This window comes from Culex pipiens, chromosome 1 (genome assembly GCF_016801865.2).
Source record: "Culex pipiens pallens isolate TS chromosome 1, TS_CPP_V2, whole genome shotgun sequence".
NCBI lineage: Eukaryota > Metazoa > Arthropoda > Insecta > Diptera > Culicidae > Culex > Culex pipiens.
This window is the reverse complement of record NC_068937.1, coordinates 133737900-133765312: the sequence shown is the minus strand read 5'-3', so window position 1 is coordinate 133765312 and position 27413 is coordinate 133737900. Positions and strand designations below refer to the sequence as shown.

General features: G+C 39.7%; 1 protein-coding gene across 1 annotated transcript in view; it reads left to right on the top strand.

The window, feature by feature from the left end:
- Window positions 1–6917: 6917 nt before the first annotated feature.
- The window catches only part of LOC120432094 (myogenic-determination protein), a 29056-nt gene continuing 8560 nt past the window's right edge, over window positions 6918–27413 (top strand). Inside the window, exons 1-3 of the mRNA XM_039597233.2 lie at window positions 6918–7793; window positions 10990–11112; window positions 11186–11269. Coding sequence (XP_039453167.1) covers window positions 7227–7793; window positions 10990–11112; window positions 11186–11269 — 774 coding nt within the window. The 5' untranslated portion in view covers window positions 6918–7226. The remainder of the gene's footprint in view (window positions 7794–10989; window positions 11113–11185; window positions 11270–27413) is intronic.

The following is a 27413-nucleotide window of genomic DNA, read 5'->3' as shown; positions in this document are numbered from 1 at the left end:
CTTCATTAAACTTTTCAAAATCGATGGAAATCTTTCAAAACATGAATTAATAGTGATTTTTGGCATATTTATAGAGTTTAAACTTCATTTAACCAAAAATATAAAGTTATTTGGTAAAATATAAGGATTTTACAAAATTTAAACACTTTTTAGTATAACTTTTGTTAATTGAAGTTTCATGTTGGCCATATTGCTCTAAAATGTTCAAGGCAAGTCACCTGCAATGGAGCAATACAAAAACATGATGTTTTGCTAGAAAAATGTTGATTTTCGTAGAGTGTCTCATTGTTCCCCAACTGTCTCATTGTTCCTGCCAAGTGCGTCTACAATGAGACAGTTGAATAACTCTGGCTGTAGATGTCGGATCGATCTCATATTTTGCTCAATGTTAGAACACATTAAAAAAAAGATAATGCAACAAAAAGCTCATTAAAACATGCCGATGAAAAAAAAAGAAAAATCGCTGAAAATTGAAAACCAAAAGTGTCTCATTGATGACTACCCTACCCTACAGTCCAGACTCGATTATCCGAAGCCTCGATTATCCGAAGTTGGATTATCCGAAGGTTTGTATGGGACTTCGGATAATCGAATCACGAACAAAAAAAAAGTTTTTTCGTATTTGTTATTTTCTTACTTTAATAAGACAAAGATTTTTTTTTTGTGATTCCATTATCCGATGTTTTGATTATCTGAAGTGAAATTTTGCCAAGGCCTTCGGATAATCGAGTCTGGACTGTATTGCGTAATATTTTATTCTTTAAACATTCAGGTTTCATTTGAAACCTTGGAAAGGAGAATTTTTACCAATCTCTGACCAAATCAACATCAACTTGATCCAAAATTATGGGAAAATGGTTGAATCATTATTACTCTGACGTTCAACTGGAGGCCGGAATAAAACACGCGGTTTAACTTAAGCGGATAGAAAAATAGCGTGTATTCTCGTTTGGTTTTGTCACAGACTGATAGCGGAAGTGCAGCTGTCAAACAGCAGCAGCCCGCGTGTGCCCAGTGGGCTTGAGCGTCGTAGGGGCGAACAGAGTGCGGTGGTTGCCAACTTATCACCCCTGCTCAATCACAGCACGTCTCCTCCAATCCCAGCTTGGCGCGAAGATCCTTGAAGACAGCTGCCGGTAGACCTTTGGTCATGATGTCCGCTTGTTGCTCCGCAGAGCGCACGAACTTGAACTCGATCGTCCTCTGCTGCACCAGCTCCCACAGGAAGTGGAACTTGGTGTCCACGTGCTTCAGGCGCTTGCAGTCTCGGGAATCCTCGGCAATCCTGATCGTGGACTGGTTGTCCTCGAACATCGGTACGGGACCGTCCACTGGCTTGCCCAGATCGTCCAGCACGCGTATCGTCCACAGGGTGTGACACGCCGCCGTGCAGAGTGCCGCGAGCTCCGCCTCCGTCGACGACAGAGACACCGTCTGCTGCTTCCTCGTCAGCCAGCCGACCGTACATCCGAACAGCTTCACCACGCAGCCCGTGATCGAACGACGATCGGTAGTGTCGTTCGCCCAGTCCGCGTCGCTGTAGACTTCCAGCAGTGGAGAGTTCTCCACGGCCTTGTACACCAGACCGACGTCCAGTGTCCCCTTGATGTACCGCAGCATCCGCTTCAGATGGACCCAGTGTTCATCCGTCGGACACGACTGGAACTGACTGAAGTAGTTCACGGCCGCAGCAAGATCCGGTCTTGTTGTGAGGGACGCGTACGTCAGGCAACCGACCAGCTCACGGTAGGGCATCGACGATCTCTGCTTCTCCTCTCCTTTCACCAGCCTCAGCCGGTGCTCCATCGGTGTCGAGATCGGCTTGCAGTCATCCATCTGGAAACGCTTCAGGAGGCCATCGAAGTAGTCGCGCTGACTGATCTTCTGAACTCCTTTCAGCTTGTCACGTTCAAAGCGCATTCCTAGGAACTGCTTGATCTCACCTTCGTCCGTCATCTCGAACTCCTCGGTTAGCTTCTGCTTGACCGCTTCTAGCACTTTCAACGACGTTCCGGCCAGGAGGATGTCGTCCACGTACAGTACCAGGATCAGCTTCTTGTCTCCAGCTCCTCGGGTGTAGAGACACATGTCGTTGGCGCTCCGGACGAATCCGAGTTTGCTGATGAAGCCATGGAATCGGTCGTTCCACGCCCGGGACGCTTGCTTCAACCCGTAGATGGAACGGTTCAGCTTGCAGACCAGACCATTCCCCTGCTGAAACTCTTCCGGCTGGGTCATGTAGATCTCTTCAGCTAACTCACCGTTCAGGAACGCGGTTTTCACGTCCATCTGGTGCACGAACATTCGATTCTCGTTGGCCAGCGCCAACACCGCCCGCAGCGTGTCCAACTTCGCCACCGGAGAGTAGGTCTCAGTGTAGTCGAACCCGGGCTTCTGCGTGAAACCTCTGGCGACCAGTCTCGCCTTGAACCGGTCCGGTTTCTCAGCGTCGCCCCGCTTCACCTTGAACACCCACTTGCAGGTAACGGCTTTGCGTCCTGCAGGCAACTTCACCAGCGTCCAGGCGTTGTTGCGCTTCATGGAGTTCATCTCGTCTTGCATCGCAGCTCTCCACTCGTGCCAATCGTCCCGCTTTTTCAGCTCAGGGACCGAACTCGGGATGTCCTCGATGAAGTTCATCGCGTTGAGTGCAAAACTGGCGTACTCAACCTCGAAATCCTTGTGCCAAGCGGGAGGGTTCTTCGGTCTTTGAGGTCGGCCGCTGCCATCAGCTTCCTCAGCTTCGGGTTCATCGGCAGCACTGCTGAACTCGTCTTCCGAAGTCTCGTCTCCATCGTCGACACAGCTCGCGTCATCGACGCAGCTCTCTTCATCGGATTGAAGTGGCACAAACTGCGAGTCGGGTTGCACGACCTGCTGCTGCACCGCGACAGACTCCACGAAGTCCACGTCGCGCGCCGTGACGACCGTCCGTTTCTTGGGGTCCCAGACTCGATACCCGTTGTGTGAGTACCCGACGAGCGTTCCTTTCCACGCCTTGTCGTCCAGCTTTCGGCGCAACTCCTTCGGGACGTGGACGAACACATCGCTGCCAAAAACACGAATGTTCGACACGTCCGGCTTCTTGGACTCCCACAACTCGTACGGCGTTTTCTTCATCTCGAGAGCAGCGGTCGGGCTTCGGTTCGTCAGGTAGGCCGCCGTCAGCATGGCTTCCCCCCAGAACTTCTTGTCGACGCCAGCATCAGCAAGCATCGCTCGCGCCTTCTCGACTAGCGTCCGGTTCATGCGCTCGCTCAACGGGTTCATCTCCGGCGTGTAGGGGACAGTAGGCTCCATCCGGATCCCCTTTTGCTTGCAGAACCCCTCGAAACGCTTGTTCCGGTACTCGCCGCCGTTGTCGCACTTCAGCCGAGAGATCGGCCGCTCGAACTTCGCCGTCACCAAGGCCTCGTACTCCTCGAAACACTCCATGACCTCATCCTTGGAGCGAATCAGGTACACCATCACGAAATGGGTCCAGTCGTCGATGAACGTCACAAAATACTTCATCCCGTCGAGTCCCTCCGGCGATACGGGACCACACACGTCGGTGTGTACCAATTCGAGCACTCGCGACGATCGACGACCTTCACGCGGTGGATGAGGCTTCCGCGTTTGCTTGCCGACAACGCACGATTCACACACGACGGTATCGTCAGTCCCGGCGGTACTGAGGTCGAGTCCGGATACCATCTCCTTCTGCACCAGACACTTGAGGCTTTGCTCGTTCAAATGTCCAAAACGACGGTGCCAGAGAACGAACCCTTTCCGCACGCGACCGCACGTCAACAGCGAAGAATCGTCCGTACCGTGCCGAGCCAGAAAGTTCATTTCGTACAGCTTGTTCTGCACAGTAGCACACGCGACGATTTCGGAACCACTGTACACTGTCGCTTTCCCGTCTTCGAACACGACGCGCATCCCGGCTTGTTCAACGCGCAGCACCGAAAACAAATTGCAGCGCAACTTCGGCACGTACAACGCGTCTTTGATTGTACAGTTCACTCTCTTACCGTCCACGACCGCCACCACCTTCACCGTGCCGGAGTGCTCCGCCTGGATCGTTTCACCGCCCTTGGCCACCGCGATCTCGATGGGCTTCTTCAGACGATGCAGCTCACAGAACAGTTCCTTGTCCCGCACGAGGTGGTCCGTCGCACCGGAATCGATGAACCAGCGCGTCCGCGCCTGCTGGGGGTTCGCCTCGCTCACGAAGCAAACTTCCTTCCGGTTGCTGCCGGAATCCGCCACGTTCGCCTTCGACTTCTGCTTCCTCTTGCTCTGCTGCGGCTTCTTCTTCTCGGGACAGTCGGCCACCCGGTGGCCCTCCTTGTTGCAGCCGAAACACTTTTGCTTCTTCTGCGGCTTCGCCCCGTGAAACGCAGCATCGCTCTGGGACGGGGTGGGCGATTCAATGCCCTTCTTCGTCTCTTCGTCCAAGAGCCGGTTCTTGACGAAATCGAGCTTGAGGTCCTCCTGCGACATGGTTTCCAGCGCCGTCACAGCACCGGAGTACGCCGATCCCAACGAGATAAACAGGTGGCAAATCACGTCGATCTCCTCCAGCTTCGCGCCGGCAGACCGATACTCCCGGATCAACTTTTCGAACTGCAAAAAGTGCTGCTGCAGCTTTCCCCCATCGTAGCGCATCGTCACGATCTGCCGTTGGATCCGCATCCGGCTCGCGACGCTCTTCCGCGCGTGGATGTTGTGCAGCTTGTCCCAGATGTCCTTCGGGGACATGTCCTCCTCCAGGTGGTCCATCTGCGCATCGCTGATCCGCGCCATCAACTGCGAACGGCAGTGACGGTCCTTCCTGATGCGCTTGTCCAGCAGCTTCATCCGGGCCGTCTTTTCCTCCGGCTTTTCTCCCGCTTTCTCCTTCAGTTCCGCCACGTCGCCCACGTCCGACCGCACACATTCCAAGAGCTCGTGCTCCTCCAGGAACGATAACATGCGGAGACGCCAAGGGTTGAAGTTGGACTCGTCCAACATCGGCACCTGCACCGGAGCGGGTTTTGCGTCCGTCATGACGCCCGACGATTCCGCGCACTTTTCCGTTTGACCGAAACGCGACCTGGGCCCACAACCTAAAGAGGTTTCGGGGAGGCCGGAATAAAACACGCGGTTTAACTTAAGCGGATAGAAAAATAGCGTGTATTCTCGTTTGGTTTTGTCACAGACTGATAGCGGAAGTGCAGCTGTCAAACAGCAGCAGCCCGCGTGTGCCCAGTGGGCTTGAGCGTCGTAGGGGCGAACAGAGTGCGGTGGTTGCCAACTTATCACAAAAAAGGTGGAAACCTGCATGTGGTTTCCGACTTTTTCTTGAAGAAAGTCATCTTATAAAAAAATATCTGAAGTTATTGTGCAGAAATTTATTTCCCAAAAACTGATCTGAGATTATCTTTTACCAAAACTGATCTGAAGTTGCAAAAATGCATCTTACTAACGGATTTGAAATTATCTTGTATGAATTTATCTTGCAGAAATTCACCTGAAGTTATCTTGCCTTTTCCAAATATTGACTTCAAATGTTCATGCTCCTACAAAAAATGATCGGAAGTTATCTTGCAAAAATGTATCTTACAAAAATTGAGCTGAAATTATCTTGGAAGATGTTATCTTGCAGAAAGTTACTCAACAAAAAAATGATCTGAAGTTATCTTACAGAAATTCACTTGAAGTTATTTTGCCTCTAAAAAAATTACTTAAAATCATCATGCAAAAAATTATCGGAAGTTATCTTACAATAATTAAGTTGAAATTATCATGCAATATGTTATCTTTCAGAAAGCTGTTTAACAAAAAAATGATTTGAAGTAATCTTGCACAAATTGACCTGCAGCTATCTTGCTTCCTACATAATTTACTTGAAATTATCATGCAGAAAATATTCTTACAAAAAATTATCGATATTTATCTCGCAAACTACTGCATATAAACTTCACAATTTGCAAAAAAGGGTGGTTTTTGCATGAAAACCTGACATATTATATATTTATAGAAAGGTTTTGAAATGAACTTTCTTATGGATTAAGAATTTTTAAGATCTGACTTACTTATCTAAAATTACAAGCAGTTTCAAAAATGGTCTGAATTAACATAACCTCAATATATTTCTCCATAGGTTTTTGCCTTCCTCACTGATCGCCATGAAAAAGCCGTGTAGAGGGGAGCCATTTTCCTCAAAGGCGGTGTCTGTATAATCTTGACAAAAAGTCTGTTGGCAGTCTGTTTTTATTTACTCATCACTTATTTTATTAGGACCTCTTAGGTGCTGCGATCACGTTAGGAGAGATCCATAAACCATGTGGACACTTTAGGGGGATTGGAATCATAAATGAGAGGAAGGCACCAACCACCTAAAGGTGGATTAAGTAACGTTTTTTTTTATTTTAATGCAAAAAAAAAAAAATTGACGAGACGACATTTTTTCGAAGCATCAACTGTTGTCCCCTTGGAACGAGCTGTCAAGTATGACCTTTTCTTTCAAGATCTTATCTTACAAAGATTCGGAGTTAAAAGAAACAAGACTTACTGTAACCTAAGAATTTCGAAAAAAAAAATGTTAGCTTTAAAAAGCTATTATGAGGATTTCAAATGTTGCAGGAAAAGCATTGGAAAATTCTCTAAAAACTCCTGCAAGTAGTCTATCCGACAACGTGTTCGCGCCAGCTTTCCCAGCTTAGATTTCCCAACGTGCAGGGAAAATGCTAATCCTACTCAAACGCGCACACTCACACAACGACAAGCTGTGGGCGTGATCCTACTTCTAGCTCCACCCCTTCTTGACTAAACAACAACAACAACCCGGCAAAGAAGATCAAATTCTGAAGCACGATCCGAAAATTTGTCGCGCGCGTGCATCACCCATCCAAGGCGGCCGAGGTGTCTGTCACAACAAGCGTGCACCTTTTGGACGCAGAGGAAAAGGAAAAGTCAGCTCACGACGATGTTGTGATCGGCGTGTGTCGTCATCATCACAGCAAGCATAGACCAGCAGCGTCGCGCTAAGAATTTCGGGATTGTGAGACATTTCTTTTTTGTCACACACATGTGACAAACATCACGCGCGTCTCAAGGCGGTCGTCACCAACGGAGACGCAGTCTGCTCGTGAATCCGGTCGTCGACGGTTGGTCTGATCCGGGTTCTGGCCTACGGAGTGTGTGTTTGACGGGGCAGAAGATTCGAAGATCGTGCGTGGTCAAGTGAGCAGTGAACCATGACCAAGTTCAACAAGGCTCTGTGTCGGGGAACGGCTACTGCGGTTCCGCTGCCCAAACAGGGCTACGAAATCGGCCACAAGGGTTTGGAGGGGTCGCATATGACCATGACCATGGGTGGTTACGTGGGTCACAATCGTGGTAGCAATGGGGAGAGTGAGTTCTACCACCACCAATCAAGTGCAACGAATCCGGGATACGTCGTAAACGGCGCCTGTGGTGGTGGCTTGACGGCCGAGCAGAAGCTCAAGCTGAACATCCAGCAGTTGCAGATCCGGCAGAAACAGTTGCAACTTCACCAGCAGAGTTCTGGAGATGATTTTGACGAGGACGATGAAGACGACGACGACGACGACGACGAGGGGTGTGGTGTTGGGGGTGGAGTGGATTTTAGTTCCGAGGCCGAGGCCGAAGAGCACGTGCTGGCACCGGTTCGGGGCCCCGGATGTATGGCCACCGCGAACAGGCCGTGTTTGGCGTGGGCCTGCAAGGCTTGCAAGAAGAGGAGCGTCGCCGTGGACCGGCGGAAAGCGGCTACCCTGCGGGAGCGAAGGCGGTTAAGGAAGGTCAGTTTGGAGTATGAGGATGAGTTTTGGTTGGGATAGGTCGAGAAGGTATTGGGGTTCGGGGTGGTTTTAACAATATCAGATCCGTAATGGCTTATATACAAGATTTTTAACAAATAAGTTTTTAAAGGAATTCCGTTTTTAAGTTGAAATCATATAAAGGCTAAAATTTTGAAAAATGACAGCTTTTTTGCAATGGAACACTTTTATTCGAGCAAATAGTTTTTGATTTTGTTTTTTCCATGTATTCTTTAAGAAGCACATTCATTTGTACCAATCGAATCCTACTCCATTTCAAAAATATTTTATGAAGGAAAAGCACCCTTAAAAAACATATTTTCAACAAGCAGATAATTTTCTCTTATGTTTGGCAGATTAAAGACTCGGCCTTAATTCCGTCCAATTTGTAAATTCTCACTATTAGAAACAAATTGTTTTGCATATTTTTCATAGTAATTTTATTGATTCAAAAAAATAAAAAAAATATAAATATTGAAATAATAAGCCATAGTTTCAACATTTGCAAGTAAAAAATGTTTTAAAAAGCATTTTAAACTAGTTCAGTTGTTTTGCAATCATAAGTTTTCAAAAAATGTAAGATTTGACGAAAACAAAAATTTTAGCGAAAAAAAACATTGTGCGATGATGATAAAAATGATTCTGAACGCAGGGATTTCAGCTGATTGTAGTTCAATTCCCATTGAAATTTTCAAGTTTAAAAAGAAATTTTTTTGCCTCCTGAATTTTCGGGCCAACTTTGAAGGGGGAGGAGACAAAAACTTTAAATAGAATTTGTACCAGCCTTATTTTTTTTTTATTTTCATATTTTCAATGAATTTGTCGTGTTGTAATAGTACTAGACAACTTGTTATTATTGTTAGATTTTTGTTCAAAAGTTAAAATAAAAATTATAATACATTTTTAATTTTTAATATTTCCTCGTAGTAGTGTCATTAACAACTTTTATTGGCATTTTGTACCAAGTTTAATTTTACATTTTTTGAATTGGCATCAAATGGCTTTATATTTCCTGTAGAATTAAATTCATTTGCTTAAATATTTATAAGTATCCAAATTCCCTTGAGTCTCGACCAAATTCTCGGGAACCGAGAGGCTCAAAAATGGTCGATTTCTCAGAAAATTTGTCACGGGAATTCCCGCTCGTCACCCGCTACTCACTTCCCATTAAGCTATTTATTGCTTGATATCTAGGTTGAAAATGCTTTGTAGAAGTTGTGTCGGAGAACTCGCGATATTTTGGAACTGTTGGAACTACATATCTAAAAAAGTGTTGTAAGCCCTATCTAAAGGCTACGCTTGTTTCTAAAATTTCGAAATTATTTTTAATCGATAATTCAATTTTAAAAATAATTACCTTCTGCCATGGCGTCCCGCCCCCCCCTCTCGTAGCAATTTCCACACAAAAAACATTTTTTTGTATGGAGCGTGGACAACCGCCCCCCTAAAGTGTCCACGTGGTTTATGGATGGTCCCATAAAAGTTTCATGCTTCTCCATCGAATTGAGTTCCTGGTAAATTTTGCTGGAGATGCATGGTGTTTTATACTCATTGATGTATCGAATTCCCATTTTTTTATGATGTCTCAGAAGCCTGTTTATAAATATGTTACGTACATTTTCTGAAAAATCCTAGAAAAATATGTTTATCATACGTCAAACATTCTGAAAAATCCTAGAAAAATATGATTTTAGGAAAAAATCTTTTTACGAAAATCGTAAAATTCTTTGAACTACTTTATTTCGGTTAGGACCACTCTAATAGCTAAACAAAAAACGTTACTTAATCCACCTTTAGGTGGTTGGTGCCTTCCTCACATTCATAAAGTTAATACATTCAGCAAAAATAGCAACATTCCCCCTTAACATGTTAAGAGCGAGTTTTTCACCAATGTGTAACAGGTCGTATCGAGGTGCTCCGATTTGGATGAAACTTTCAGCGTTTGTTTGTCTATACATGGGATGAACTCATGCCAAATATGAGCCCTCTACGACAAAGGGAAGTGGGGTAAAACGGGCATTGAAATTTGAGGTCCAAAAAACATGAAAAATCTTATTGCTCCCATTTGCGTAAAACTTGATCAATTCCAACTCTCTTAGATGCATTCGAAAGGTCTTTTGAAGCACTTCAAAATGAGCCATAGACATCCAGGATTGGTTTAACTTTTTCTCATAGCTTTTGCAAATTGCTGTCAAAAATGGATTTTTTTAAAACCTTAATATCTTCTTGCAACAGCTTCAAACACCCATACTCCTATAGGTCAAAAGATAGGTAATTTCATGAACTATAAGCCTACGGAAAAAACTTTTTGGCCAATCGCAGTTTTTGTCATACTTTTTCGATTTTTCTATAACAAACATTTTACAACGTTAGTTTTTGCCCTGTAGGCCGTCATAGCGGCAATTTTTGGTCTCAATTTTGTCATATTCGGAATCCTCGGACAACGTAAGTTAGAAGTATTGGAGTTGTAAATTTGATTTAAAAAATAATTAAATTAAACATTTTTGAAAAAAGAAAAAGATCTTATTTACCCTGTGATCAATACGTCAAATGCTGTATCAAGTAGGCTAATATCTGTTTTACCCCTTATCTGAAAAATTGTTAAAAAATATTTTAAATCATTTTAAATGGCCATCATTTTAAATGGCATGTTCGATGTTTTGAATTTTTGAAGTACTTAACTAAATTTGCTGATTTTAAATAGAGACCCTTGGGACCCCAAGACAGATCGAATGAGACTAATACGGTCAAAATCCGTTCATCCAGTCCGGAGATAATCGAGTGACAATTTTTTTGTCCACCCACCTACACACATCCACACAGACATTTGCTCAGAACATGATTCTGAGTCGATATGTATACGTGAAGGTGGGTCTACGAGGTCAAATTAATAAGTTCATTTTTCAAGTGATTTTATAGCCTTTCCTCAGTAAGGTGAGGAAGGCAAAAATACGGGTCTAATTATGTTGGCCAAGAAACTCCCATACTAAATTTGAGCCAAATCTTGAACACTTCGATATGGATCCTGCTGGTCCGACGTCGAATCGCTGTATTCACAATTTACTGTAATTTTTTATTGTTAATTATTCTACAGAAAAATAACATTTTCTGGAAGATAAAATATTATTGAGCACTCTTTTAAATTATTGTCAAACTAAATCTAAACATTCGTTCCCAGGTTAACGAGGCATTCGAGGTTCTAAAACGTCGCACAAGCACGAACCCAAACCAGCGGTTACCAAAGGTGGAAATCCTTCGGAACGCCATCGAGTACATTGACAGCCTGCAAGCCCTGCTCGAGGTAGGTTTCAGTTTGTTGAAGATTGGTAATAAAAATCCTCTAACATCTCAAAATTTTCTCCTCTACCTCCAAGGAAACGCCTCCCATCCGCCAGAGTCCGGACATCCTCACCGACAGTAGCTCGGCGTCCAGCTTTTCATCACCCCAGGACTACATGGTAAGTAGAGGAAGGCGTAGGGATCGTTTAGTGCCCAATTAGCATCGCGATCACCTACGATCGTCAGTCCTCTAAGTCGTTACCCAGGGCCGTAGCCAGGATTTTTGTTCGGGGGGGGCTTGGGTGCAAAAATTCAAGGAGTATAAAAATCAGCAAATCATTTATACCATCACTTGGTTTGTGGTATAATTATTGAGATGAATTGTAAAATTTTAATGTAATGTATGCAAAAAAGTTTTCGAAGATTTTCATATTAAGTTATCAATGTATTTATTGAAAAAACTCGTTCGTCATTTTTTTTTTATTTTAACAGCTAGTTTGTATTAAAGGAGTAGAGAAAGTGTTTTTTTTAACATTTTCTTGAATTGTTTAATTGTAATCCAATTTCGTGATAAACGTCGCTAAATTTAAAATATACTTAACTTGAATCAAATTTTTGAAAGCATAATTTTTTTTTTAAAGAAATATCGATTTATCTAACCATAAGTATTATGTTTTCTGTATTTTATACTGAGAGAAATTTTAAACCGTCTGGATTTACATTTTCAGCTGTGTGATAATTGTGATGGTTTATCTAACATTTTTCATTTTTTCTAGCACAACATAAAACTCATAACTGGAATATTTGTTTTTCTTAAAATTTTATAAACAAACTTAAACAATGTTTTATTTTAATTGTTCTAAGCTATTGAAGCCATTTCATATTTTGCGAAGCTCCTGGTGCTCTCAAAAATAAATAATTTTAATGAAATACAAAAAAATATAATCGTTGAAATTTCAGCTTCTGAAGTGTCTCCATGGCAACAAAAAAAAATTACGTCGAATCTCAAGTTTACATCAACTGAGTTTACATGTGGTTCATTTTTTCCGTGTCGAGTAAATTCACATTTTTTTTCTGTGTAGGCCTATAATAAATATATATTTGAAGAAAAAAAATCAGTGCCTGTGTTTAATTTTAATGTGTTAAAAAATTTAGATAAAATGTATTAAATTAATTTTTAACGCCAAAATATTCACTGGAAGAGTTGTTAATAATGCATATGTAACCATTTTTAAATGCATATGTAACCGTTAAAATTTTCCTCGATTGCATCAAACATTAAAACGAATCATGTTTAACTTTAATATTCCGACTAAACGCCATTTTCAAATTCATTACTCATTGTATTCTGAAAATTGGTCCAGAATTTGAGCAAAAATAAAATTTTAAAACATGACAAAAAAATTTAATCAGGTCTCAATTCTAAAGATAATTTTTTAGTAAAATTTTAATCTATATACATGTTTAATAATTTAGGATTGTAACCATTTATTAAAATCGATGTTTGTTCAAGCAATACCTGGACTCTAGGAACAAAATCCTGCACATTTTATGGTTTAGAAATTTTATATTTACGAAACGTTGCTAAATTAAAAATAAAGAAAACTTTATGTAAGAATTCATAAATTGATTAGTTTTATCCTGTAAATCTTGAATTCAAACATACCAATATTCGAAGCATCAAAAAAATAAGATTATTAAAACATAATTTATTGAAATGATTGAAAATTATTTTTTGAATATCTTTATTTAAAAATGATAAAAAATGTTTTTTTTTATAATTTAAGGATTTTTTTAGTTGTAATTATTTTATATTTTTTTATGTATTTGATTTTTTTCATTTTTGGAATTTCTGATTTTTTTGAAATTATCATGTGTAATTATTATCTTAAATTTTTGTTTTAAAAGTAAAGAATACTTTATGTAAGAATTCTTAAAACAATTACATTTTTCCTGTAAATCAAATCTTAGTATGAATTTTGCTACAAGAACTATATTTTACTTTCAAACGAAAATTTTAAAAAATGTCCTGTAGTACGGAGACTCTTAAAACTCCATACAAAAAAATCTCAAGGAACGGTCAAGAAAAGGTTTACGAAAAGACTTCTCTTAAGCGGTACGCAGCTGAAAAGGAACAGAAACAAAAGGCGTCGTTTGATATTTCTTCGGGAGCTATATGTGTTGATGAGATTTTGATTTGTTTATTTGGATGCGACTGAAAATAACGTTTGAAAATAATGTATTCGCTTAAATAATATTGAAGAATTGCCTCATGAAGCTGACTATCAAAACGCTGAATCTTAAAATGCTGAAATAAGGGAAAAGCCATTACAAAAATCACTTAATTTTCTGGTAAATATAAATTAATTTAGGAATACTAGAATTCAAACATAAAAATATTTAAAGCATCCAAAAATTAAGATTGAAAAAACATAATTTATTGGATTTTGAATAACTTAATTTTAAAATGATATTTTTTTTAGTTTAGGATTTCTTAAGTATCAATTATTTTATAAATTTTTCAGTTTCAGATTTTTTAATTTTTGGAATTTCAGATTTTTTGATATTATTCTGTTGAATTGTTATCTTAAATTTTTCATGTTTTTCAAAAAATCAAATCAAATTATTCGCTCTACAGCATTGCCTTGGCGTTCTCGATTGCGAGATTCCTACTCGAAACTAGGTGTTCGAAGGCTTGATTGTTGAGGCAATTGCAAACCTCTTTTTACACCTTAGCTTCCATCCACCCCGGGATTCGAACTGACGACCTTTGGATTGTTAGTCCAACTGCCTACCAGCGACTCCACCGAGACAGGACCCAGGGAGACGACTCCTACACCTGGACTGAGCTAACGACCTAACCTTTTTTAGGTTAGTCCGGGACCAACATTTACTTCCCTTCCGATGGAAGGCGTGATCAGACAAATCTCGTCTCGAAAAATGTCACCGGGACCGTCTGGGATCGAACCCAGGCCGACTGGGTGAGAGGCAATCACGCTTACCCCTACACCACGGTCCCGGATTTTTCATGTTTTTATTATTTTTATTTTTGATTTCTGGCATTTCTTTGTCTTATATCAAAAAAAATTTTTTTTTTTTTTTTTGAGAGGGTGATCCAGCCGCACATCGTTGATGTCGAAACCTCTAAACTGGGCCCTCGTCCTGTCACGTCCGTCAGTAGTCTTGTCGTACATTACAACTAGAATCAGATCTGCCAATGAATTAGTACACTTCGACCAAATAAACACTGACGCTGTATGGATCTGACTCTAGAATAAATGCACAGTTGTGTGTTATTCATAAGTCCAAAATGTTCAATTATTCATATAAGTCCAAATATTCATTTGCTAACTACTTTGGATTAAAAATCTAAACTTTAATCTAAAATCCTCTAAACTTAATGTTCAAAACTAAACATTCCTTTAACTGTTGTAGTACTACTTCTATCAAAAACAATAAAAATCTATGAACTGATATACAAATAGGATAGAATCGCGATTTGAAAAAGAAATGACCATTTACGTCAAAAAATCCGTAGATCCTCGATTCGCAACAATGGTCGATACAACCATAATCCGAAAACCGTTAGTTCAACAGATCAACGAATTTTGTCCGATATCATTACATTATTGATTGATCGAGACTCTATGGACAATTTGACATAAAAGAATGCCTAGTATTCTACATCAATCAAAGTTTATTGACAGCATTACTCTTACTTAACAATTGCAACTAACTTTAACACCAAATAGATTTGGAAAGGATACAGATTTATTTTAAATGCTAATGGTAAGCAACAAATCAATTTTACTATCCTGAAGACCCAACCTAAATCCCACATTGTGATAGTGAAAAAGTCACAGAAGCAGCGGTGTCTTGTGCAATTGTGATATTTTCACTATCGGAGAACTACCTAGTTCACGAAGACAGCTTATCGGTCAACGCTTAAGCCCTGGGGCTGCGGCAAAGCGAGTTCTCGTAGCATGAAGTGGTGTCCATAGTGCTTATAAAAAAGAATGTTTACCCAAATTTTAACTAATGCACTAGGATCAAATCATGCCCCTTGACATTACAAGGCCCAGGGATTTTTGATTTCTGGCATTTCTTTGTCTTATACCAAAAAAATTTAAATCAAAAATTATGAAAATTGAAAAGTGTAAATTTATTAAATCTTCAATTAGCCGTTGCGAATATTATTCTGAAGTTTATGTCACTAAACTCTGACCAAAGTTGAGAGGGTTACAAATCAAAACTACAAGCTATGGTTTTATTATTTTAAAAGTGTTCAAAACACACTTTAAATCAGTACAGTTGTTTTGCATCATAAGTTTTCAAAATATCTAGCTGATGGCGAAATCCTTTTTTCGTGAGAAAAAACTTTCCGCGGTTCCGCGACATGTTACAAAAATTCTAAATATTTTTAAACGAGCCCAAACATGTCGTATATGATTATCAAAGCAGGAAAAACATTTCAAATTTGATTTCCGGACCGACATGGTCGCTGGTCCTAAAAAGACTTAATCGAAATAAGTTATTTCCATTAAAATTGTGAAGCTATTTTTTTTTTAAATATTGTATTTGCTCTCTGTTTTTTGGTCCATTTTGAAAAGGTGGCAAGATAAACTTTGGAAAATATTTACATATGATATTCAGAAATAAGAAATTATAAAAAAAATAATAAAGAAATTTTAAAATTTTCAAAATGCAAATTCTAATCTGTAAAATCCAAAAAATAGAAATTAAATAGTTAAAAAATGAATTATTGATCAGAAATTATATAATTTGAAAGTGATGTTTAATTAATTTAATTTCAGAGTTTTTGAATCCAAGCTTAAATTTTTTTAACGTTTTGAATATTTTTATCATTTTATTTCTTCCTTTAAAAATCGCAAGCTCATGCACAAAGTGAAAATTAGTTGATAATAAGTATTCACTTAGTTGATCTTCCGATTTTTGATATATTAAATAAAAATTGGAGATTGGCCACGGTGGAAACTAAAAAATGTGACCAAAAGAAAGCATTTTGGACGAGTGGTTTCGGAAAAAAAGTTTACGAAAAAGTAATAAAAAAATACACACAGATATTTCTCAAGCATTTTTCTCTAAGGTCTTAGATATGTAACTAACCATATTCTTAAAACCAAAACGATAAAATTAGAATTGTGTTTCTGATAATAGTCAAAATTCACTCAAATGTTTTTCATATTAAATGCTTTCGTTTTTGAAAACAAAATCTAAATATTTTTGAGAAATTATGATAAATTTTGAAAAATGTAGAGACATGTATTAACAGTTTAAAGGTTTTAATGCAAATAAAGGAGGGCTATTAATTTTACAATCCAAATTCGACTAGCCGAAGCCTCGATTATCCAAAGTTTCGATTATCCAAAGTTCGAAGGACTTCGGATAACCGAATCAGGAACAAATGAAATCGGCATGTTTTATTTGCTTGTTTTTAACATCAAATTCGGCATCTGTTTTTTTAATGGTCCAATACACCAAGTTTTTGCTTTTTGGGTGTTTTTTAATACCCCTGACGGTTTCAAAAGCACCCAAAAAGCAAAAACTGGAAATTTGGTTTATTAGACCTTTAAAAAAAACACCAGAAATATTTCTTGACCTCCATTTTGACCGCCACATTGAATCCAAAAATTCTAAATTATTTTATGGTTCTTCAGGGGTCATACTTAAGTTCTACAATCAAAAATAAGACAACAAGATCTAAGGATTTTTGCTGTCCCTATTCAGACTGTAGTCCCGATTCACCCCAGATGACGGTAATTATTTCTATGTAGCCCCTTAGAGCAATCCGCTCGGAAATTGCTATTTTCGAAGGTTAATAATATTTTAGCAAAAAAACCCAAAAAAATAAGGTGTCTTCGGGAAAGTTTTTCCAAATTTAAAGAAGATATTAGTTCTGAAAATTGATAAGAACTGGATAGTTATTGCGCCTTCCATTGGTCAAAAACTGAAACAGTTGCTTTTCTCCATACAATTTGACGATTTTGCCCAAACTTGGTGGTCAGTGGTCAGAAAAAGCTCAAATTTTGGAACTTAGGCTAGTGATGTGTAAATCTTTGATTTCAGGGGATAGCCCCAAGTAAGCCCAGATTTGGACCATCATAACCAATGTAATGCTAAAACTACAAGATAAATGAGATGTTACTGAATGGAACAATGTTCAAATCTGCAGCTCAAATTTTAAATATCCAAATTTTGGATCCATAATCTACAAAAACTGAGTCCGGCAATGGACAGGCAAATTACTTAGTTTGATCAATCAATTCTTGATTCTCTATCTTACAAATTATTTCTGGGAAGAGAACACACAATCATTGATTTAAGATTTTTTTAAGGTAGTTCAATTTTAAAAAAATTGGAAAAAATTTCGGGGGGGGCTGCAGCCCGGAAGCCCCCCCCCTGGCTACGGGCCTGTCGTTACCTATCAGCTCACACCTTGATCCATTAGTCGACTCGCCGTTGTCACATCACACGCTTGCCTGAAGATCGCGATCGTAGCAGGCCGTACCGTGTCATGGCGAGGCGTCAAGGGTTAAGTGGGCGGGAAAACATGATCGCGTGTGAGTGGAAAAATATTGTCGTTTAATTATTTGTTGATAAACATGGAAGTGATTCCACTCTGGGAGCCGGGTGGCGCGAATTCAAACGTTTTGCTCTTAGCGACCCATGTTTGATTCGAAAGGCGGTGGGATTTGACATTACACTACCTTTAACAGTGTTTGCCTTGATTTTGTAAGGTGTATCACATGTACCAATGTGGTACGGTAAGGTAAAGGTAAGGTAGCTGTCAAACTGATAAACAAAAGTTAGGGTCACAAAGTGTTCATTGCGAGATTGCTCAAGATTATGTCCACGAAATCGGTCCGGATCCAAGCTGGCTGCTTCATGGCAATAGTCTCAATCGTCGCCTACCGAGATGCTACTGGTGGAATCTGTCATCGGATGCCGTAAACACACTCACACACACGAGCACGGTTACTTTTTCCACGACGCGCGAATCGCACTCGCACACAAGATTAATGTTGTTGACGAATGGAGCGCTCCGGCTGATCATTAATCGTTTTGCGGAGGAAGTTGGCGCGTTGTGAGGGCGATCAGCCAAGGCAGAAAAAGTTAAGCCTGGATACTTTGTATAAAAATTCCGCCCTAGCGAGATAAATTTGTTTGCTTTCCTTCTTGTTTGGCAAACTCCAGCACGTGTCAACGTGATTTCGCGTGCGCGCGTAGTAGGCACAGGAAAAGGTCGCCCCACAGGGGAAAATCTCAATTAGCGTGCGCCGGGGCGTTGACAGCTCGGCGACGTGACAGTTCGTGACACCGCCACCGCCGACGACTAGCGCGGCTATAGCGATCCCCCGTCAGTTTGAAAACATAATTAGTTTCTAAGTGCAGTGATCTTGTCGTCGCCTACTACACGGCGGCGGTCTGCGCGGTGATGCGTGATGGTGGGAGATTCTCCAAAAATCTTGCACGCATTGGATCACGATCTACGGCATAGTATGCGGCTGAAGCGGGCCATAGATTGGGGTTGAAGATGGGTGGCGGCTATCCACGATCGGTAGCTGTCAAAGTGACAGCTGAATGTCACAAAGAGTCTGAAATTTTTTTCGAAAGTCAACAGACTCTAGTGTATGTCAAAGTAGTGTTCTAAATTTACAAAACATTGATTTTTCAGAGCCATTATTCAGCAAGACATACGCTTCAAGCAGTATCGTGTCTAGAATATCGATCTATGGTTTCTAATCCGTGAGTCTGGATCCGCGAAGGGGCGATCTACGCCTCGTAGTAGTTGAAAAATCTCGAACCATTTATTTTGCCGCTAGTCATAATATGTCACGCTGTCACGGTGACACTGTGAAGTGGCGGTGAAACAAATGTCACTCTGACCCGAAGACAGGGCCCAGACGATGCTTTCTCTCTGTCTGTGTACAATTGGGCGCGATGACATTATTATGCCGAACCCGTGGAAATGTTTAGATTCCGGGACTTGGACAACACGCTTTGCGGTGGCTATTTGAGTTTTATAGCGACCACCATTTTGGTTGAAACGTCAAAAACACGCGCACGCTGCATCGCAGCAAATCTGCTCAAGAGTTGAGGAAATTAATCTCCCCGGTTTGGAAAAGAGCAAAGGGCTACCGAGAACCGTTTCAAATGTCAAACTGGCAAGATTCTAGGCAAAGTAGCCGATGAAATCGCCACAATAACGAACGTTGACAGCAGCTCAAAGCGGCTAGTCAACATCGCGTACCGTTACAACCAATATCTCACTCTCTCGAAAGAGAGAAAGAGAGAGAGATATCCGTTGCGTTGCGTCGCGCACACAAGTGTCATCATTTATTTGTTTATTTTTGGGATCCTAGCAGCCGTCGGCGGTGACAAAGTCTTTGCGCCCAACTGAGTGAGTGTTGGAAATTGAAAGTGATCACCGCTCGATCGAGTTGGCTGTGACAGAACTGCGACACGTGAAGCTCACGTGAATCGTGACGAAAAGTCACCGAGTGAGCACGGCGCGGAATGCGATTACCCGAATTCCGCGCTGTCAGATCAGGTCTCGGTGGAAAAAAAATGTTCGCGGGTTTGTGTCAAGCTCGAGCGCGAAAAAATGGCGACGAGGCGCGCGAATTTGTATAATTCATAATGCAAAATGACTATTTTTTTTCTTCTCTGGGGTCGGATGTTGCCTGTCCGTGTGACAGCGTCAAAAAATGCGACGCTAATGGGTTGAGATATGGGAAATATTTTCTGGGTGGCACTGACAGCAACGGGAGTCGCAGACAAATAATGATCCTTGGTTGTCGCCATAATGGCGGATGCTATAAAAAAATCTTGCGGTAGCTGGATCATCGCAATGCAGGCCCTAGTTTATGTACAAGCTGCAAAAATGCAGGGACGGCAGCCGCCTCAAAAAGACGATGATTAACAAATTATGATCTAATTAAGCCGGATTAATCATTCATTTAGTGCGACAGACTGCGCTCCCGCTGACGGTGACTCTTTGATCTTTTCGGCGCAGCAATAACTCAGCTGGCGTGCGATGTTTCCCAGCCAAAATCCCGCGGGCCATAATGGCGACCTGTCAAAAACACGCCACTTGGTCGTCGGTTGGGGAGCGGGGCTCATTTCGATAGTTTTACGATCGTCTTTTGGGGAAAAGTTATGCTCGCTGATCCTCGCCGCCGTAGCCATGAGTCATTGTTTTTAATCCGGAGACTTTTCTGACGTTTGTTGGCCGCCATTTTTGCACGATCGCGCGCAGCGACCTAATCCAGAGGCGGCGGTATTTTACGATTGCCGCACGAATCGTGCGGGCTTCGAATCGCATAAATTAATTTTGTCGCTATAAAATAGCATAAACTCGTTCAGCTCCGTGACACACGAGCCAGGGAAAAGCTGGGAAAATATTTCGAAAACAAACAAAAGTGATCGCACACTAAACTGTCACGGCAGCGCACGCCACTCACCGCCGCCGGTTTTGTTTGCGTGTGACTTAACGGCAAAGCCTACTCTGTGCCAGGCCAGGCTGCTGCTGTCGGTCACAACGGCCAAGTCCGTCGTCGTCCGTGGAGTTTGACAGATTTAGGGGATGCTTATTTTTATATGGAGACGCAGGGAAAAATACGAACCGAGTGACACCCCCCACGGTCGTTATCGTTGGTTTTCCCGATAAATTACGCTTTTAATATTTCCTGAGGATTACGGCTTCTCCATTCCATTTTTTTTTCTTGTTGTGTGTGGCGGAATTTCAACCTCGACACCCTCTTAACCGCAAAAGTTTATGAATTCCGGAGCAGTTTTTTCATTTCTTCTAGAGCAGCAGCGGTTATCATTTTTTGACGTGTAGCTGTCACCTCAAATTTCAAGTATTCGATGAGGACGCCCTCCGTCGTCGCTCAAAATCAGGCAGAAAAAAAAGAATCACCCCAGAAAGATACAAATAGCTGCCTGTCTAACGGATACATGATTTTGTAATATGCGATCTTAAATGCCATCTTAAATCTTACGTTAAGTGGTCCGTATTATAGGCGCGACTGTCGTGCGTGTTGTTTTCAGGGCTGTTTCCTCGTATTCTTTCTTTCTTTTTTTTTCTTGCTGCCTTTTTCCAAATTTTACGACCTTTTCCCGTCCCGACTTCTTGTGCTGCTACTGTTCTTCGGCGCAAGAAGAAGAGGCAGAGATAGACGCTGAGAGGTGAGGACAAATATTTTGAAGTGCGTCCTCACCCTTCGCGCGCCACTTCTTGAGATTTCGGAGGTATCAATGTGACGCCCTACCCCGAGAGCGCATCGCATCGTTGTTTGCACCCTAAGTGGGTACACGTTTTGTAAGTTAATACACCACAATTAAGGGCTAAGTGACTTTTGGAACGGTGAAGTGGTCGCAAAAGGATGCCTTTTGCTAGCTTGGAAACAGTTTTAAGTGCTGTTTTTACGGTTAAGATTTGAGTTTGACATTTTTTAACTTTGACAAAGTCTCATAAAAAGTCAAATAACCAAACCTGAAAATTACTAAAAATGTAAGAGTTGTTTTTTTCGATGCTTTTGTAGCTGAATTTTGTATTTTTTCCATCTTTTGAATATTTGATTTTCGATGAATTTTGAAATAGGTGATCGTCTAGAGGCGGGATTGGCTTGTAAAGGGTTGAGCACACAAATTTGACCTTTTCGACTAGAACACGGAGAAAAATGAGTTCCGAAAATCGTGAACAAGCTTTCATGAAAATGAGAGCCAAGAACAAAGTGTTCTAATTCCAGGGTCGTTTGTTCACGATTTTGGGAACTATTTTTTCTCCGTGTTAAAAAAGAAAAAAATTCAAACGCATCAGAATGGTTAACGAAAATGTATTCAGTGTAAAAACATTACAATTGGGTCCTAAAATGAAGCTTGGATTGCTGATATTATTGTTTACAGCGATAAAGCTTATTTTTCTGAGTACAATGACCCTTTGTACGACCACAAAGAGTTTAAAATGGATTTTTAAATCAATTTTGAAAAAATAACCTCGCGGTCCTTCTTGACAGAAAAGCTCCTACTTGACAGCTCGTTCCAAGGGGACCATAGTTGATCCATCAAAAAAATGTTGTCTAGTCAAAAAAAAAATTGCATTAAAATGAAAAAAAAAAAAAAAATGATCAGAAATGGTTTTTAATCGTGTTTTTTTACCGTTGTAAATAAAAAGTGACATAGAGCTTCTGTGATAATTGCCATTTGAAAATAAGGTGCTTGTCCGGTGACACTTATTTATTGCTTTTTAAAATCAGTTCTCTTGCTTTTCGCAATTTTGTTTGGCACTTTCAAATTTTTAATTTCTCTGAAACATTGATTTCTTATGTCGAAAAAGATCGAAATAAGCCATTTTGTATCAAAAGCTTTTTTCATGAAAAATTGGGAACAACAAAATTTAATGATTTAATTTAATGATCTTTTTGAGCTTTTAAAACTAATCAAATATTTAATCGAAACGTAGTTTACCGAATTTTTGATAAAGTGCACCGTTTTGGAGTTAAAGTAACTTTTTGCAATTCCGTCGTGAAACTACTTACTTTTCCTGTCATTCTTGAACGACGAAATAGCCTACTTTTCTGTACCAAAAATAATAGAATCGAATAGCAACACTTTTCAAAATAAATGCTGAAAAGTTCTACTTTTCAGCACTGAAATGGGTGCTGAAAAGTTGAACTTTTCAGCACTTGTTTCGAAAAGTAACACTTTTCAACTTTTTTTTGATTTAAACGATTTATTGACAAAATACATGAAAATTCGACTTAAAATTTCACTCAATGGGTGTTTTTCAAAATTGCAAAAAATGTTGTATGGAACTCGTTGCAAAACTTGATTTTTTCAGCACTCTTCGTATTTATCCAACTCGGTGAACCTCGTTGGATAAATGTACGACTCGTGCTGAAAAAATCCTCTTTTTGCAACTTGTTGCATAAACTACTATTTAGGTTATAATTTCCGGAAATTTATCATTTTCCGTTTTTTAAGTACTTTGCAAAAAAATAAAAAAAAACAAAGAAAATGTTCTCCAATTTTCTCTCTGAGACTTTGGACAAAAAGTTTCTGAGATACAGCTTCACAAATAATTCGGCACATAACTAACCTGTAATTTTCAACTGACGATATCTCGAAAACTATTGGTACGATTTTCAATGTTAAAAATTTAAACTTTTGTGAAAAAAAAATATTTTTTTTAATCAAGCATAACTATTAGATCAAATTTAAAAATTTAGAACTATTTTTATTGAAAAGATCATAAAATTTCACAAATGTTAAATTTTTTAACGTAGGAAATCGAACCAGCAGTTTATGAAAAACTTATTTTCATCAACTCGAATCATTTGTGAGGCTGTATGTCCAATTATTCGATTTTTTAAGTCTCAGTGAGAAAAAAAAAAAAAACTGTTCATCAAGTAAAAAAAAAGAAAAATGTTAAAATTTCCGAAATTATAACCTAAAGTGTCTTTAACATTAAAACGGTGCACTTTATCAAAAATTTGGTAAAGTACTTTTTGATCGCAATTTTTAGTCCCCTAAAACAAGCCGATTTCGTAGAGAAGGGTTCTATACACGGAAACTGTAATGACTATGATTTGCAAAGTTTCCACAGTAGCATACCAGCACGGTGGCCACTCAAGTCGGGAAATCGGGAAAGTCGGGATAAAGTCGGGAATTCGTCGAAATCCGTCAAAAAATCGGGAAAAAGACGGAAAGTTGTGATTTTTGACAAAAAGTTGGGAATTCCAAGCAAACATGTTCTACTACAGTAACTTTCTCTAAATTTAAGGTTCCTTTCACAATTTCAATCTATTTGAGAATGAAAAGGTTATTCAATACATTAATAATCCTATTAAATATTGGATGCATTTGACACAGATTTTCATAACATTTGTTTATGAATCAAGAGATTTTTTTTTTATTATTTGCAGGCCAAGGATTGATACCTAAGAGCATGCAATGGCACTGACCTTGTTGCGTGCTCTTCGGTTGACGTCCACGTAAGGAACATCCTGGAAGGAGCGTAACTAACTTCATCCGTAGTTCTGTTAGATCATCCGAATTATCTTGATCAGAACAGTATAGCTCTGGTTCCTTGCGAGTGTCATATTTTCTTACCTCCACGTTGGCTTGGTTTTCATGATGACCTAGCTGGCGGCCTGTGGAAACGGATCGTAAACCTTTGACCACCGCGGGTCAGAGTCGAGACGGCTAAAAGAAAGGGGCGCGACAATGTGGGAAAGGGAAGTAATTTGTGATTGTAGACGGTATTGTTTTGATTCGCAGTATGTTGAGTCAACTGCTGTGGATGTACCTGAAACATCGCACAACGGGGTTTCTCTTCTCTTCATTCTCAGCTACCATCTATCTCCTATTTTGATTGTGCTCTACTGATTCTCACTTCTTCATTGATTCTTCTATTTAATATCCATCATTTGATTTTGATTTTACTAACTTTTGATTCTCTTATCTCTCAAAGCTTTTCCACTCTTTTTTACCAATTGATACTGCTGTAACAAACTTTGTTTTTTTCCTTAAAATATACTTTGCCTTAATGTACTAGTAATATCAAGTCTATTTATCATTTGCCTAATCTTTTTTTGATTTTATTGCGAATTTATTTATTTAAATAATTCTTTATCTGTCCTATGAATTATCATTACTATAATCTAAGCTTGTTTTGTATCTCTATTTATTAACTATTGTCTAATTTTACATCTAATACATCTAGCTTCTCATTTTTATTCTTTAAAATACGCTCATCATTCTCTTACTATTGATTCTTGATTTTTATTAAATAAATTCTCTTTTACTGTCTATTGTTTTCAATCTTCACCCTTTTTTTCAAACAAGTGAGGTTTGAGCCCTTACTCAATTTATGGAATGGTTAAAGGATTAACACAAATATTACTATTGTACTTTTGGTAAACTTTTATAACATGCTTAGGACCAAAAATTGTAACAAAAAACCGCGACAAAAGAAATAGCAACATATAAACACGACTCAACACTAGGGAAGATTTCAGGAGAAAACAATACACAGTAAAATAACAACTAGTTTTTTAATTCAAACTAAAAATAAAACAGTTTTTGCTTTAATGAACGTTGATAGGCACACTATAAATGATTAGGCGCTTATACTTACATCAAACCCTACGTAATGTACCACCCCCGGCCGAGTTAAAATGCGTAACCGGAAAAGAAGGTGTGCATGCCTGGCACGAACACTCAAAGCGTGTTCTAGCGTGTTGCTCGTACTGACTCAGAGCAAGGGTGAGATGTAGGTGTAAGGGCAGTGCGTGTTCGTCGGGAACCTAGTGCATAAGATCGGTCAAGGCCCGTTTTTACACTGAAAATTGCGAATTGCGAATGAATCAAGAGATTTTTTTTATTAATTTCAGTTTTTAAAACAAGAGATAAAGTTATGATTCTGTTTCATTTTGTCACATTGATTGATTATTAGAAAATAGATTCCATCTTCATTAAATCATTTCAAATATGTTGGTTTTTCCATATGATTCTCTTGAACTGTTTTGTGAGTATGCGTAAATTACTATATATAAATCTTGATTTCAGTCATCTGTAAACTTAAATATCGAATAAAATCCAATCGTTGTTAGTTCTTAATGAAAAAATGGAAAAAAACTGTTTTACGTTTTGAAAACATAAAAAATATTGACATTGCAATAAAAATAAATCTAAGAAATTACTGTAAATTACTGCAAATACGTTTTCAAGAATTTGTCTCTCCAAACAAAAAAAGTTAAATACTGTGAAGCAGACATTGAATCAACATTGATTCAAAAATTCAATATCAAAATTTACAAAATTAAAATGGGAACTTGGTAAAAACACCTTTCAAACGAATTTTTGTATATTTTGCTAAACAGTAATCTTCAGTAATCAAAATTTTAAATTAAGTTATCTTTAACTTTTTGCTATTTCCAGGAGAAACGAATATCCTATACATTTGCCAATTTTGAAAATAAACATTGAAATTATAAGTATTGTAAAGTATTCAGTTATTTTTCAAAGACTAATTCTAGATTACTTTTTCAAAACCACCAATGCGCCATGTGTTTCCTATGTACATTGGACCTTTTTAAAAAGATAGCAAGAATTGATTACGTTTCTACTCTGAATCAAAATTGAAGTCTTTTTTTTTAATTTGTTGTTAAATTTGTGTATGGTCAGCAATTTAATTTTTTTTAAATTTATTTGGATTTTTCTTTTTGATTGTTGATAAATATTCACTTTTTTACAAAGAGTTTTTATTTGGAATCAATTTTTAAGATAAGAAATGGCTATTATTTGAGTTTCTGGAAAAATCGGGAATATGAAAATGGGATTTTAGTTGTCACCTTGATATCACCTTAATTCTAATCTAATCGAATCCCTAGCCCATTTAACCTTTAGGACGCATTCTGGAGAATGAAGCATGCCACCTTGAAAAAAAAAAAAAAACAATTTGGAAACGATCCCCCTTCGCTAATTGTCTGTTGACCCCGTTAGAAATTCCACGCGTGCAAAATTTGCTTCCTGTCACAGCGAATTTCCCGCCAACCAAACGCAAGAACCAAACTTCAAAGAGTTTTCAGTACCGACCCGACCAGCTGTAAGGTCCAATTAAGTGCCGCTGGTGACTTAACCTCCTCGCTGCGCTGCTCTGCGCACCGCTCGTCCTAATGAGTAAGTGCTAATTGCATTAAACACCAGTGGCGTCCGCAGAAAGGGAGGAGGGGGAGGGTCCCCGTTCGCACAAACACACGTGTTATTTATTCATTGCGCAATTTTCGCGAGCACAAAGTTTTATGATCCTTTCAACACATCCCGACACGACAGATCTTCCGTTTCGCGCGGCTTAAAGGTCTTGGCTACGGTGCTGAACATGTTCAAAGCAAACTCCGCGCTTGTTGTGAATGGGAAGAAAAGACTTTCTCTCCTTCTAAAAGACCTAAGGGAGCGGTCGACCGCGCTACACTGAGCTTGATTAATTAGGAAATTAGAACTACACAGAATGCGATTAATTAGTGCGGCCGCCACTTTTTCGGGGCATGTCCGCAAGGACTGAGTGTGTGTGTGTCCCTTTGAACTGGAGCGAAACCGTGACGTACAACGGTTGACGCCCTTATGTACGCGGTGGCGAAGACCCGAACTCGATCCGTCGTGTCTGACATCTGACAGCGGCGGACATGGGCGTGACTGACAGCATGTTTGCCGTCCCAATCCAAAACGGCGCGGACTTAATTAGTGAAAAACACGCGTTTCTTGCAGGAAACTTGACGTAATATCAATACACATAAT